Here is a 13,890-nt window from a genome sequence, read left to right on the forward strand (position 1 = left end):
AACGCAACGGCCATGACGCCCGTGTGCCTCATCGAGGGCGGCGCGGATGGGCTGCGTGTGACGGATGCTGGCATCAGGTGCGCTCATCAACATATATACTATACTATTGATGCATATGCAAGTTAATCTGCAGTTTTTTTTCGCCTTGATGCTTTACTAACGCAATGTGTGCGCAATATCCGTCTACTGCCTTGATTGCAGTCTGCTGGAGAGCCTCAACGAGCCTGTGGCAATTGTCTGCTTGGCAGGACAGTATCGGTGAGTTGTAAAGCTCAAGTTGTGGCCTTACCTATCGTCGCTGACTCGCCATTCATTGTTGCCAGGACGGGCAAGAGTTTCTTCCTCAATCAACTCGCGTCTCGTCCCAACGATTTCCCGTGGATCAACACCAGCGAAGAATCTTCTTCACTTGCCAATAGCAACGTATCCAATGGCAGTGTCAATTTCAAGATCGATGGCTTCCGAGTGGGACCGACAACCGAGTCGTGCACGAGAGGCATCTGGCTCTGGGCCCCGCAGCCTCCGGTGCGCAATCCCACGGGCCAATTGGTTTTGTTCTTGGACACGGAGGGTATGGCATCCACAGATAATGATGAGAGCTATGACGCCAAGATTTTCTCGCTCGGACTGCTGCTAAGCTCACTTTTCGTGTTCAACACCATGGGCGTGATCGACGAAGGCGCCGTTGACCGCCTCTACCTTGTGTCAGAGCTGACCAAACACGTCTGTGTTAGTACACATCCTGGCACAACACCGGCGTCTAATAACGGGTTTGGTGGGCACACTACGAGTCCGGAAGAGGCGACACTGAGTGGTGACAAGCTCGAGGAATCGCGAGCATTGGCGCCACATTTCCCGCCGTTTGTGTGGCTGCTGCGTGACTTTCTGCTTGACATGCAGATCGACGGCAACGACCTGACTGCTAACCAGTATCTGGAGAAGGCGCTGGATGCACGAGACGTTAGTTTGACGGCGTCGGAGAGCACAAAACTGCGCCAGATTGAGCGGAACCGCACGCGTGCCTCTATTCGAGTCTTGTTCGGTCGTCGCGAGTGCCTTACACTTGTCCGTCCCGTGACTGACGAGCGCGATCTACGACGTGCAGCAGAACTTTCGGATGTTGAGCTGCGACCCGAGTTTGTGGAACAAATGTCAGCTATACGACGTCGTCTGTTGTCGTCGGTGGCTGCAAAGGAACTACTAGGCAAGACGCTGAATGGACCGCAAGTCGCTCAGCTTGTAAAATGCTACACCGACACGATGAACAGTGGCGCAGTGCCGGATATTAAGGCTGCCTGGGAGTACGTATCCGATGCGACCTGTCAAGCTGCCCTTGCTGCTGCTATCGAGTTATATGATACTCTGATGGAAGCTACAAGTGGTAAGAAGTCAGTGAAAAAGGCCAAGGAAGAAGGAGATTCGGACGAGACGGATGAAGTGGAGGAAGATACAGACGAAGGTGGAAGTGATGACGCGGACAGCGGTCCGAAGATTCTGTCACAGGCGGAATTTGAAGCCATTTACAAGGACGCTCAAGAGAAAGCACTAACGCTGTTCAAGGTGCGCTCGGTGGAAGGAGCCTCGAGAGCTACATGCTTCCAAAAGCTTAAGCAGCACATGCATACTCAACGTACAGCTTTAATCACACAGCTACAGAAGCGGTCCAGTAAGTTCTGCGTCAAGGTACTAGCGAAGCTTCGAGCCAAGTTTTTGACTCGGCCTCTGGCTGCGGGTGCGTGGGATGCTGCTGCCAATAAAGAGGAGGCTTTTCAAGCCACGATGGAAGTTCTGGAAGAAGTGTACGAGCGAAAAGCTCGCGGTCCAGCGAAGAAGAAGGCGTTCTACCAGTTCCTTCGTGTCGACTCGCTTGAGTTCTTTGAAACGTTATTCCAGCGCATGGCTACTAGTCATGCACAAGAGAAGGCTGAGTGGAATCACACACGAGAACAGCTTGCACAGCAGCATGTGAACGAGAAAATGGAGTGGAAACAGCACGTACAAGAGAGAACGATGGAAGTGCAGCAGCTTCTCGACGCGAAGACGCACTTGGAAGATAAAATTGCAACTCAGGTCGAGCGTTTGGCTGAACTACAGCACGCGTCACAACAGCACGTCACTGCGATTGCAGACTTGGAGAAGGAGCGTCTGGGCTCGAACCAGAAGGTCGAGCAGCTTCATGAACTAGCAGCAGAGCTGACAAAGGAGCTGGAGAAGACGCAAGTGCGACTACAGCACGAGAAGGAGACCTTGGCTAAAGCCGAAGCCGAGGCACAAAGTACCAAGCACGAGCTGATGAAACAAGTGGAAGCGCTGCGTACAACACATCAAGGAGAGAAAGAAGACTGGATACGACGTGCTGCGGATCAAGCAGCAGAGAGGACGATGCTGCAGAAGCAGCTTAAAAAAGCGGAGCTTGATGCTCAGCAACAGAAGCGAGACATGGAGCTGCTGGATAAAGAGCGACAACAGCTACAGCAGTTGTATGAAACTGAGCTGGAGACACGAGCTCAACTAGCGAGCGAGTATGAAAACCTTCGAGGCGATTGCGATGAACTGGAGCGGAATCTGAAGCAAAGTTCTACGCAGCAACTCGGTCTGAAACAAGCTGCACAGCGTGAACAAACACGCTTGGAGACTCGTCTACATCGTTTCCAGACGCAGTTAGGACGCCTAGAAGGCAACCGGGAAGTCGAAGAAGTGCTTCGTGACTGCGTGTCGGATGTGGTTCGCTTAACGGATGAAGACAAGATCAGCAAACTGCAGGAAGAACGTCGCATGTTGCAAGAGCAACTTGGTGATCTTCACGAGAAAATATCGACCTTACCAGATTTTTACGTACGCCAGATTTTCTGTGCCCCAGAACCAGTGCCAAGTTTTTTCGATGCACTTACCAGTAGTTGGAGACCCTAGTAAATGAAAAAGAAAGGAAGTTGAAATCAATAAAATAAAATGACAAGTTTACAGATCAAAGTGGCTGAAGTCGGAGGCATTGGCACCTCCATCTATCGAGATGACAGCGCCAGCGATGTTCATGGATCTGTTCCGGCGCATGGGGTTGGCTACGGGGCTGCCCATTTCCTCGAGACTGCCGTGTCGAGTGCGTTTTCCCTTGCTGGCTGGCGGTGACACATAGTCTCGTGGGGTGGGAGGAGATTGATCCAGGTTGGACAGGTTCATGGAGCTGGGAGAAGTGTAGAACGACGGTACACGACCAATTGCCTTGCGTCCACTCCGTCGTTCGTCCTCCAGAGCTTGTTCACCACGCAAGTACCGTACTGCACGTTCTAACGCGAACTCAACGCGACACATGGTGCGAATCCGAGCGATTGCTGGCCAACAAGCTCGTTCACCGGCCAGTAGAAGATCAGGATACGTTTCTTGTGTAGGATTGGTGAGCACTGTTCGCAGCAACGTCGCAGCAGGGACTTTATCGGTGGGACAGATGGTAATGTCACCTTCGTACTTCTGTGTGATGAGAGGAACGATCCCGATGTCGAGGAACTTGAGCACTGAAGTGTTTAATCCGAACTCGGCGATGTTTTTAATGTAGGCTTTCATTTGCTTTTTGAAGAAGCTCATGAGACTACCCGTTTGTCCATTGCCGAACGCGGAGTGGCCCGAGACGATCTTGTAGTGGATGTTGACTTGACTCACGATGAAGTGGTTTACGTTGAATAGCTCTGAAAGTCGTGCCATGGGGAGGTCACACTCCACACTACCGTCACTCCATTTCAGTCCTTCGCGATAGTAAGGAACGATGTTTCCATTCTCATCTTTGGCCAGCAGCTCCACAGGACGGAACACGTTTGGGATCGCACAAGATGCCAGAGATGCCGACCAGATGATCACGTTCGGAGCTGTGAGATAGTTGAGCAACTGAGGATAATCATCAGTACTCATTGGTGTGACCGTGACGTTGATGATTCGACCTGTTCTGTCGTAAGCTTCTCGAAAGGTGTAGTCCCCCATGACACTACGTAAGCAGTCACGGAGAGTCTTGGTGTCCAGTACATAACGCTTGTCTAGAAACCGGTTAAGCAGGATAAACGCGTCTCGCACGAACTCGAAGCCACCTTTTGGAAGCAGCAGATGTGCTGGAGACAAGAACGACGGCGTGTAAGTTACTCGATCCTGCTCCGTAATGTTCGGTCCGAGGAAGTTCAGGTTGACGTTTTCTCCCGACAAAAACTCCAGCACCTCGTCGTCATGGCGAACAGCGATCGCTCCTGCCAAGATTGATCCAGCCGAGGAGCCGGCAACGACGTTAGGCAGTAGATTGTTCTCCACCAGAGCCTTGATCACGCCCGCGTGGTAGAATCCATGAGCTCCGCCACCTGACAGCATCAAGGCAGAGCGTCCAAAGGCGTGGCGAGTTTCACTGAAGAACGCCAGCTTGTTATCAATAGAAAGCTCGTCGTTGTCCTCTTCGTCTGTTCCTTTTGCACGCAGCACGACGTTCATTGACTGTACAATTGTGTCCAGATACTCCTCGATCACGTGCTTCGTTCCCACTGCAAGTAAAACCACAAAATATTAGTGGAAATCCCGTTGAAATAAATAATAGACTCGTACCATTGCTGGCGGAGTAAAGTCTCGGGTTTCCGAGTCCCCAGTGCTTCCTCAGTAGCCCCGCTCTTAGCGAGAACATGATCCCCATGACGTCGTTTTCGAGCTTGAGTCTCTTATACATCTGCGTCTTGTTCATCACTCGCTCGTACAGGAAGAGACCGGACGCTGGGTCTTCACGCCACTTGTCTTTGCCTTCGAGTTTGTCCAATTCTCCAGCGATTGACTGTCGCTCCTGGAAGGTCTTGACGTTCGCCAACTGTTGTCGGAGTCTCAATGTGCGTCGTCCGTTGGCTGTAAGGCGGAGGCACGTTTTGCCCAGCACTTGGCGAGCAATAGACTGCAGTTCGTAGATTATGTGCAGCATGAAAGTTGCACACAGATAGCGAGCAAAGACATCGGGTACCAACACAGCCCGCAGTGTTCTCAGCCAAAGCTCCACAAGTGTCATGGTCAAATTGTGGAAGAACGCGTGCTTCTCGTTGGCGGTTCGGTAAACGTGGTGCTTAAGTTGCTGCACGATACGCCATGCGAGCTCCTCGTGCTTCTCCAACCCCGTGGCGAAGATCCAGAAGCGCACCCAGAGATGTAGCAGCGAGTTTGCACGCTCACGTAGTCGCAACCGCGAGTCCTGGCGCTGCGTGACCGTCATCGCCCCGCCGGTGGACAACGTTGCCCCCATTGAGTCGCGGTATTGCTGGCAGATTGGTGAGTGCAGAAAATAACGGCAACGTTTCCCCTAATGGTGACTATCACTCTGAAGGAATAGTGAAATCAAGTGAGCAACAAACTTCAGCATGGGTGCCACATCAATTTTTGCTTCAATTTGGCGTGAATTTTATACATGTATCATGCAATTGTTCAGTACAGTTGCCACTTGCAGCTTTGTTGCCTTAGCAATCGATGCCTGTGGCGTGGCTGGGAATATACTTCTCAGCCTTGAGCACCTCGTTAGCGATCTCGCGCAGTTGCTCGTCGTGCTTGACGGCAGTTTTGATGTCGCCCAGTAGCGATTGGATCTTGCTGGACGTCCGGTCGCAGTACAGCGTCGTGAGCTTCTTCTCGTGCTCGGCCGACTCAATGCCCGCATTCAGTGACGTCGTGGCGCGAGAGATTGTGGCTGTCATGGCGAACAGCGCGATGGCCGAATCGGCAATCCGCTCCAGTTGCATCTGCTCGTCCACAATCTTCTTGCCGTGTTTACGAAGAAGAAACTCCACAGCGTCACCAAAATCAGCCGTTCGTTTCTGCAGCAACTCGGCTGGTTCTTTCAGACTCGAATGCACTCCTTCCAGTGGGGTAGGCGAAAACTTGCGTTGCAAACGATCCGAGATCTCCTTGGCGGCGCTCGATGGGTCGGACAAAGGGTTCTGCAGCAACTTGCCCACACTCGACAGACGTTCCCCAGCAGTCTGGCAACATAGCACAACATAAGTCAATAACTTCGAGCTACAAAGCAATAGAGCAGACTGCGGACGCACCCGAATGCCGCTGAGAGCAATGAGCATGCGCAAAATCTCGTTTGTTCCTTCGAAGATTGACAAGATACGGCAGTCGCGCATAAGACGCTCGAACGGCCACTCCTTCATGAACCCAGTGCCACCCATGACCTGGATGCACTCGTTGATGCCCGTGAACGCCACTTCCGACCCGTACACCTTGCACATGGCCGCCTCAATCTCACAGGACGGATCACCTCGGTCAATCATACCAGTTGTCATAAAAGCCATAGACTCGATGGCGTACGCGTCCAATGCCATAACACCGAACTTCTTCTGGATGAGCCCAAAGTTCGCCAAAGGCGCACCAAACTGCTTGCGTGAGTTAGCGTGTTCTGCTGCTGCACCAAGCACACGACGAAGCGACGCTCCAGCACAAGCACCAAGACCGAAGCGACCGTTGTTTAAGATGTTCATGGCCACTTTGAAGCCCTGGCCGACACCTGCAGCGCCTCCCGTCTTCATGTCTGGACCGCCGCCCAGTACATTCTCAATAGGCACTTTGCAGTTGTCGAAAAACACTTGACACGTGTTGGAACCACGAATACCAAGCTTATCCTCTGGCGGGCCACTGGTGACGCCTCCAAAGGCTCGCTCAACAATAAAAGCCGTGACTTTATCCTTGCCATCCACTTCCGTCTGCGCAAAAACAGTCATGATCTCTGCCCACCCGCCGTTGCTGATCCAGATCTTGCCTCCGTTGAGGACATAGTGCTTACCATCTTCTGATATTGTAGCACGAGTCTTAATCGACCCGGCATCAGAGCCGCTTGAAGGTTCTGTGAGCGCAAAAGCCGCGACGTGCTCGCCTGTCGCTAGCTTGGGCAGGTACTTGGCCTTCTGTGCTTCGTTGCCGTTAAGCAGGATGCCCTTGAGACCGATAGACTGATGCGCCATGACTGTCACCGCCAAACTGCCATCTGTGATCTCCTCACACACGCGTGCGTAGCCTGTGTTCGACAAGCCAAGACCCTCGAGATCCTCGGGAATCTGCAGACCAAAGAGTCCAAGCTCCTTCATGTCGTTGAGCACCTGCTGCGGAATCTCTTTCGTCTCATCAATGGCACGAGAGTCCACAGTCCCGAAGAATTTATTTACAGGATCCACGAGCATCTGCAGCGTCTCTGTCTCGCTGTCCGACAGCTTTGGGTACGGGAAGGCGCGCGTCGCGTTGTTCACGCCCAAAAACAGCCCGCGTGTGTACGACACGTTGGCGGCAGCCTCAGCCGCGGTCTGAAGCGAGCGTGCACCATGTTGCAGTAGCAAGCGTTGGCTTGGGCGGAGCAAAGATTTCATCACCATGGCAGGAATATTCGAGTGTGAAAGGACACAAGAATCTTGTGACAAAATCCGACGTGGTTCTCATCAGGTTTTGCAGTTGAACCCGACGTGAAATTCGCTTCAACTTTCCGGTATTCTGGTAGAATACCGGTACTCAGAGAGCCCAAAATATGTGGACCACATCGCTTATCCGGATAAATTGGACATCGAAATCATACTTGGACATCAGCACTTATTAAACGATGAGCGGTCTGGGGCAGCGTGTGCGCAACACGTACGCGTCCGGCGCGCCGGCCAACTATGTGCCTGGTCTGGGTCGAGGTGCTGTGGGCTTCACCACGCGCTCGGACATCGGGCCAGCACGCGCGCCAATGGCGCAGGACGGTACTCAAGACGCGCCGTTTCTGCCTCCCGCCGGACGCGGACGCGGCGTAGAAGTACCAGGAAGGCCCGGTCCAGGACCAAGTGCTGGTCGTGGCTCCGGTACGGCTGGTATGGGTGGATTTGGCCGCGAAAAAGATGAGAACGAGGACTTTGGCGACTACAGCGAGACGAACTACGACGAATTCAGTGGCTATTCGTCACGCGGATTGTTCCAGGACACACCATACGACGATGATGACAAGGAAGCAGACGATATTTACGAGCAGGTGGATGAGCGAATGGACTCGCGACGTAAGAGACGTAGGGAGATCAGGCAACTCGAGGAACTGAAGAAAGCGCGTAAGGAGATGCCCAAGATCAGCGACCAGTTTGCGGACCTCAAGAGCTCATTGCAGCAAATGTCAGATGCTGAATGGGAAATGATCCCGGACATTGGAGACTACTCTCTCAAGTTCAAGACCAACACGGCGTTGCAGAAGCGCAACGAGATGTTCGCACCCGTTCCTGACAGTGTCTTAGGAGCCACCGCAGGCCTTTCCACGTCAGTAAGCGGGACTATCACACCGGCAGGTAACGGGATGGAGACACCCAGCGGCATGACGAGTTCTGTGACAGGTTTGGCTGGAGCTCGAGGCGCGCAATTGTCCCATAAGCTGGACAAGATGTCGGACTCGATCTCAGGCCAGACTGTGGTGGACCCCAAGGGATATTTGACGGACTTAAACAGCGTGAAACTCACCAGTGACGCTGAGATTGGAGACATTAAGAAGGCTAGACTACTGCTTAGATCCGTGACTATGACGAACCCGAAGCATGGACCAGGATGGATCGCTGCCGCGCGACTGGAGGAAGTGGCAGGAAAGATTGTGCAGGCCAGGAAGATCATCGCCCAAGGCTGTGAGTCTTGTCCCACACAGGAGGATGTGTGGCTTGAAGCTGCACGGCTGCAGAACCCGGAGAACGCCAAGACGATTCTGGCTAAGGCAGTTCGACATGTCCCCAAGTCAGTTAAAGTGTGGCTTCAAGCTGCGCAGCTTGAGAGCGACGATGAGCTGAAGAAACTCGTGATGCGTCGTGCTCTTGAATTTATTCCCAACTCCGTAAAGCTGTGGAAGGCGCTGATCGAACTGGAAGACGTCGACGGCGCGCGTATCCTGCTCGGTCGTGCTGTCGAGTGCGTTCCTCAAGCTGTGGATCTGTGGCTGGCGTTGGCTCGGTTGGAGACGTACGAAAACGCCAAGAAGACATTGAACAAGGCACGAGCGGCGATCCCTACTGAACCGTCTATCTGGATCACAGCGGCCAAGCTGGAAGAAGCGCAAGGAAAGAACTTGGATATGATTGACCGTATCATTCAGCTAGCACTCAAGTCGCTGCAGAAACACCAAGTGGTTATGAACCGAGAAATGTGGCTCAAGGAAGCAGAAGCCTGCGAACTAGCTGATGCACCATTGACGTGTGCAGCCATTGTTCGTGCTAGCTTGGATGTGGGTGTGGATCCTGAAGACAGAAAGCGCACGTGGATGGACGACGCTGAGAACAGCATCAACCGCGGTGCTCTGCTGACTGCGAAGGCTATCTACGCCGCAGCGTTGAAGGTGTTTCCTGGCAAGAAGTCAATCTGGCTTCGTGCTGTCGCCTTGGAGAAGAGGGTCCAGGAGGGCAAGAGTCCCGAACCTGTTGAACAACTGCTACAGAAGGCCGTCACGTGTTGTCCTCACGCAGAGATCTTGTGGCTTATGGCTGCCAAAGAAGTCTGGACGAACGGCTCGGTGGAGAACGCTCGCTTGATTCTACGCCAAGCATTCAGTGCGAATCCGAATAGTGAGGCGATTTGGCTGGCAGCCGTCAAGTTAGAGTGGGAGAATGACGAGATTGACTTAGCTCGAGCATTGCTGGCAAAGGCACGTGCTCAAGCTCCGTCGCCTCACGTATGGATGAAGTCAGTGCTGCTGGAAAGGGAGTGCGCCGAGAACCGCAAAGACGAGGAAGATCTCGTACAGGAAGGCATCAAGCTGTACCCGGACTTCCCGAAGCTTTATATGATGGCTGGTCAATTCTATGAAGCGCTGGATCCGCCCAACTTCGAGAAGGCGAAGAAGATGTATCGTGAGGGAGTTCAGCACTGTCCAAAGTCGATTGCGTTGTGGACACTTTCTAGTCGGTTAGAGGAGAAGATGAACGGCGTGACGAAGGCACGCTCGGTGCTGGAGATGGCGCGTCTGAAAAACCCGAAGAACGACATGTTGTGGCTGGAAGCTGCTCGTCTGGAGGCTCGATGGGATAATTCAAAGGGTCAGGAGATGTTGATGGCTAAGGCCTTACAAGAGTGTCCAGAGTCGGGTATTCTATTGGCTGAATCCATCGATATCGCTCCTCGAGCACAGCAGAAACGTGCATCGTTCACGGCGCTCAAGAAGAAAGACAATGACCCGTCGGTGTGTCTGTCTGTGGCGAAATTATTCTGGCAAGAACGCAAATACTCGAAAGCGCGTAAGTGGATGGAACGCACTATTCAGCTGGACTCGGATCTCGGAGATGCGTGGGCGCATTACTACCTGTTCGAGTTAAAGCACGGCTCTAAGGATGCCGCGGAGAAGGTCTTGAAGCGTGCAGTAACGGCGGACCCTCACCACGGCGAGAAGTGGACGTGCGTGTCCAAACAAACACACAACCGTCGTAAGAAGGCTGAAGAGCTGGTGAAGCTAGTCAGCCTGACATTACCGTTCGCTGAACAGGTTTAGGCCCCACTCGGGTAAGAGTGACAAGCTGAAACATCACACAAAAACACATTGTTACAACTCACTCTTTGTATACTTGATGTTGGACAAACACATGAGGTCTTCTTCTAAACGAAAGTTGAGAATTTCTGAGCTTAGCGCTAAATTATGAGGCTCTCCCAGTATTCTTTTCTCTTTTGGCTCGGATCTGAGAAATAAACTTAGTGAGCTCCGTCTTCAGAAGCGATTCTGCCAAGACGGCAGAAATATGCGTGCTGTAACGTGGCGGGGCCGGAGAACGTTGCGCGTCGATCTCTCGTCTACCCAGCATACATTTCTTACAAGTGATTTTGCTGCAGCCCAAACACAGTGTATTACACTGACAAACACGTCTACATTATTATTAACTAGCCGCACTAATTGCTCCAGCTACACAAAAAAGCGTCCTCGATGCTTACAGTCATTTCGTGCCGGATAATCTAAATTATACCCAGATTTATGAAATAAAATAGTCGATTTAGGAACATAGGCTCAGTTGTTTTGGAATAATTATCCGAACTACCGCCGCGGCGGCGCCACTTTTTTGATGCGGTTTTCAGTGCTGATCCTAAAAACGGCTGGGAAATAACATAATGAGCGTACAAAATGATTTTGTAGCTTGCCTCCTAGACTTTTCCCCGTTTTAGCCAATAATATGTTTCTATTTTATCGTGATAGGTTTATGATAGCTAATATTTTATGACACATTTATATTCGAATATAAGGGTTTTATGATTTAGACTTGAATAAAATAAAGAGCAGTCACAGCTAAACTAGATCGCACTGAAACGTATACAAATAGATTCTGTAGAGTTAGAGCTTTCGATTGGTATATTTTAATGCCAGGGTAAAAAAAGCGTCCTCGATGCTGTCGACCACTGTTAAGCAGTCTCTAGTAGGCCGTGCAGTTATTTATACTGGTACAAAATACCGAGGCCCCAGCATCATGCTTACCTGATTAAATATATATATTCTAATACTATTAATGTAATCTCTTTATTATTGTTATATGTAGCTATCACTGTATCTTCATCTTTACCCCAAAACACCCTGCACTTTAAACAACATTTGTACAAACGCTACACAATACGTTAAGTTTAGCGTCGTGCTCGATATCACGGGCCGTTTGTGAGCCGCTATGAAGCTTAGCCCACATCAGCGCAAAAGATAGTAATGACCTGTTCAGCTTGCACTAATTATCCGCTTGCACTGCCTGTTTGATCTAGTGGGTAAGTAAAGATTGATCACTTCTCATACCAAACTCAACCCATTTTTGGATGTGCACTACTACAGTTTACTATACTATACTATAATTTATTACGTGTTCGCGTAGCCACATTTACACCTGCGCTAGGCTCAGCTTTGCTAGCTGGCGGTATAAAGTGGTGTCCGCATACGTCGGGTCTTTTTTCACCGGGTGAGAGGGTTCTAGAGCTTTCTAGTAATAGCTAAAGACCACCACTCTTCATATTCGAACTCGTCGTCTACGATGGCACGAGCAGTCTCTAGCACAGCGTGTAATTTTTAATATATATCCATGTGGTGTCAATAGTACAAGTAGTCTGTTAATAAAAAATTTAAGGTCGCACAGATGGATTTAATGGAGCCTTTGATTAGATTTAGTATATATAACCCGCAAATAGAATGATGACCGGAGGCAATTGAAAACTGCAATCATTGCAACCTTTGCAAGCTTTCATAAAACCTTGACTTCCTCGCCTGCAGCCTGGAAGTCAAGGGTATTCAAGAAGACCGTGGTGCATTTTGATTCTTTTTTTTTCAGAACGGGTTCAGCTATACTTGGCAATTATTGTAAGCCATACACGGACAAGCACGCCTTTGTGGTTAGTCTCGGAGCCTCGTTACGACAGTCGTATACAGTTTGTATACTTCCGAGAGGAACAGGATATGGTTCGCGATATGAGGCGTAGCAAGAATCTACGATTTTACACTACAGTACTAGTTTCACAAGTTGTGACTCGCAGGGACGCAAGTCCAAGCCGTGACAAATCACAAGATTCACAAAAAGTACAACAACATTGCCTCGCATACGCAGTCGTGGGGACATCATCATACATTTATTCAGTAAGAGCTAACGGATTAACTTCAGCTCATGTGGAGTTGAAGACCCCGGGAGTGGCGTGGTGGGTGCTTGAGCTGCTAGAGGAAACTTGAGAGCTGAGGCTGCTGTATATGTCGAACTCGTCCATGGCTCTTTGGCACTACAATGAGTGGACTCTACCGAGCCGGGACACCTGCTGAACCAGGAGCACTAGCGAGGTTCGGGCTTCTGCTGCTGACTCCTTTTTCCGAGGAAACTACTATTCTTGCTAATCAAGAAATTTAATTTCCTCGCATACGCAGTCGTGGGGGCATCATCATACATTTATTTAGTAAGAGCTAACGGATTAACTTCAACTCATGTGGAGTTGAAGACCCCCAATTATGGAGATCCGGAAGCTCTACTGAAGTCGGTGCATGTGTCTTGAGCCACTGACGATCCTGGCCGACAGCACTTGGACTGACTCCTTGCATAGTCTTGTGTACGGCTTAAATGTGGTGGATGCCCAGCGTCCGTGGAATTGGATGGAGAGTGTGTCAACTCCTGCCCGGTACATGTGAGCTGCGCCGCCGGCTCTGAGCGAGTGAGGACCAAATATCCTCGGATTGTTGCCGAGCCTTGTTGCTGCTTGTCTGATGGCTCTTGATATTGCTGATGAAGATACGCACTCTAGGAATCCGTTTCCGTTGATAAACACCGCGGCTGGGATTTTTGATGAAAGACCGCGTCTCGCCCTGAGGATGCAAAGCGCGCCAAATACTGGGCATAAAGAGCGATGACCCGAGCGGTTCAGTATTGGAGTGTCGGCACGCCGCGCTGGTTAGTCTTGGAACCTCGAAGGCGAATGTGCACTGTTGAGACATCGTGTGCTCGCGTGGTGGCGACACCTTGATGATTCAGCACGACGATGTCCTCGGCGTTGAGGGCAAACCACGAAAATCTTGTCCCGTTAGAAGCGATTTCCGAGCGCCGTAATAGGAAGAAGAAATACAAACTCAAAACCCCCCATAGGGCTTGATCGGAAGGTTTGGACAAGTCGAGAGCATCGAAGCATCTCTCCAGCACTTGGAGAGATACGGGGGATTTGTGCGTAGCTGGCCGATCCAGACGATTGATGCTCTTCAGAAGCATGCAAATTTGTGTTTTGTCGCTCGGGAACGCCATGTTGGCGGCCAGGAAGAAACGTCGCATACCGTGTAGTGTAGATGCAATAGTTGAGCCACGCACGGGTCGTCCAGAGCCGTAGCCGACCAGTAGACCATATATTGCGAAATCGGTGATGAGCTGAACTTGGTCGCCCACTGTGTAGCTGCGTTGCAGCGGGGCTGCCGTAGCTTTA

At 51.1% G+C, this 13,890-nt stretch overlaps 4 protein-coding genes across 4 annotated transcripts; 2 read left to right on the top strand and 2 right to left on the bottom strand.

Annotated features, from left to right (window-relative positions):
- Positions 1-12: 12 nt before the first annotated feature.
- On the top strand, positions 13-2,910 carry PITG_09953 (guanylate-binding protein, putative; the record flags this gene model as incomplete). Its single annotated transcript, XM_002902452.1, has 4 exons — positions 13-77; positions 202-258; positions 324-377; positions 438-2,910. The coding sequence occupies 4 exons, from the start codon at positions 13-15 to the stop codon at positions 2,908-2,910; spliced, it is 2,649 nt and encodes an 882-aa protein (XP_002902498.1).
- Positions 2,911-2,958: 48 nt separating this feature from the next.
- PITG_09954 (patatin-like phospholipase, putative) lies at positions 2,959-5,258 on the bottom strand (the record flags this gene model as incomplete). Its single annotated transcript, XM_002902453.1, has 2 exons — positions 2,959-4,511; positions 4,573-5,258. The coding sequence occupies 2 exons, from the start codon at positions 5,246-5,248 to the stop codon at positions 2,959-2,961; spliced, it is 2,229 nt and encodes a 742-aa protein (XP_002902499.1).
- Positions 5,259-5,363: 105 nt separating this feature from the next.
- PITG_09955 (acyl-CoA dehydrogenase family member 9, mitochondrial precursor) lies at positions 5,364-7,373 on the bottom strand (the record flags this gene model as incomplete). Its single annotated transcript, XM_002902454.1, has 2 exons — positions 5,364-5,978; positions 6,048-7,373. The coding sequence occupies 2 exons, from the start codon at positions 7,359-7,361 to the stop codon at positions 5,460-5,462; spliced, it is 1,833 nt and encodes a 610-aa protein (XP_002902500.1).
- Positions 7,374-7,588: 215 nt separating this feature from the next.
- PITG_09956 (pre-mRNA-processing factor, putative) lies at positions 7,589-10,535 on the top strand (the record flags this gene model as incomplete). The annotated part of the gene is made up of 1 exon (XM_002902455.1): positions 7,589-10,535. One exon carries the CDS (start codon positions 7,589-7,591, stop codon positions 10,472-10,474), a length of 2,886 nt encoding a protein of 961 aa, XP_002902501.1.
- Positions 10,536-13,890: the final 3,355 nt, after the last annotated feature.

Source organism: Phytophthora infestans, genomic scaffold (genome assembly GCF_000142945.1).
Source record: "Phytophthora infestans T30-4 supercont1.17 genomic scaffold, whole genome shotgun sequence".
NCBI lineage: Eukaryota > Oomycota > Peronosporomycetes > Peronosporales > Peronosporaceae > Phytophthora > Phytophthora infestans.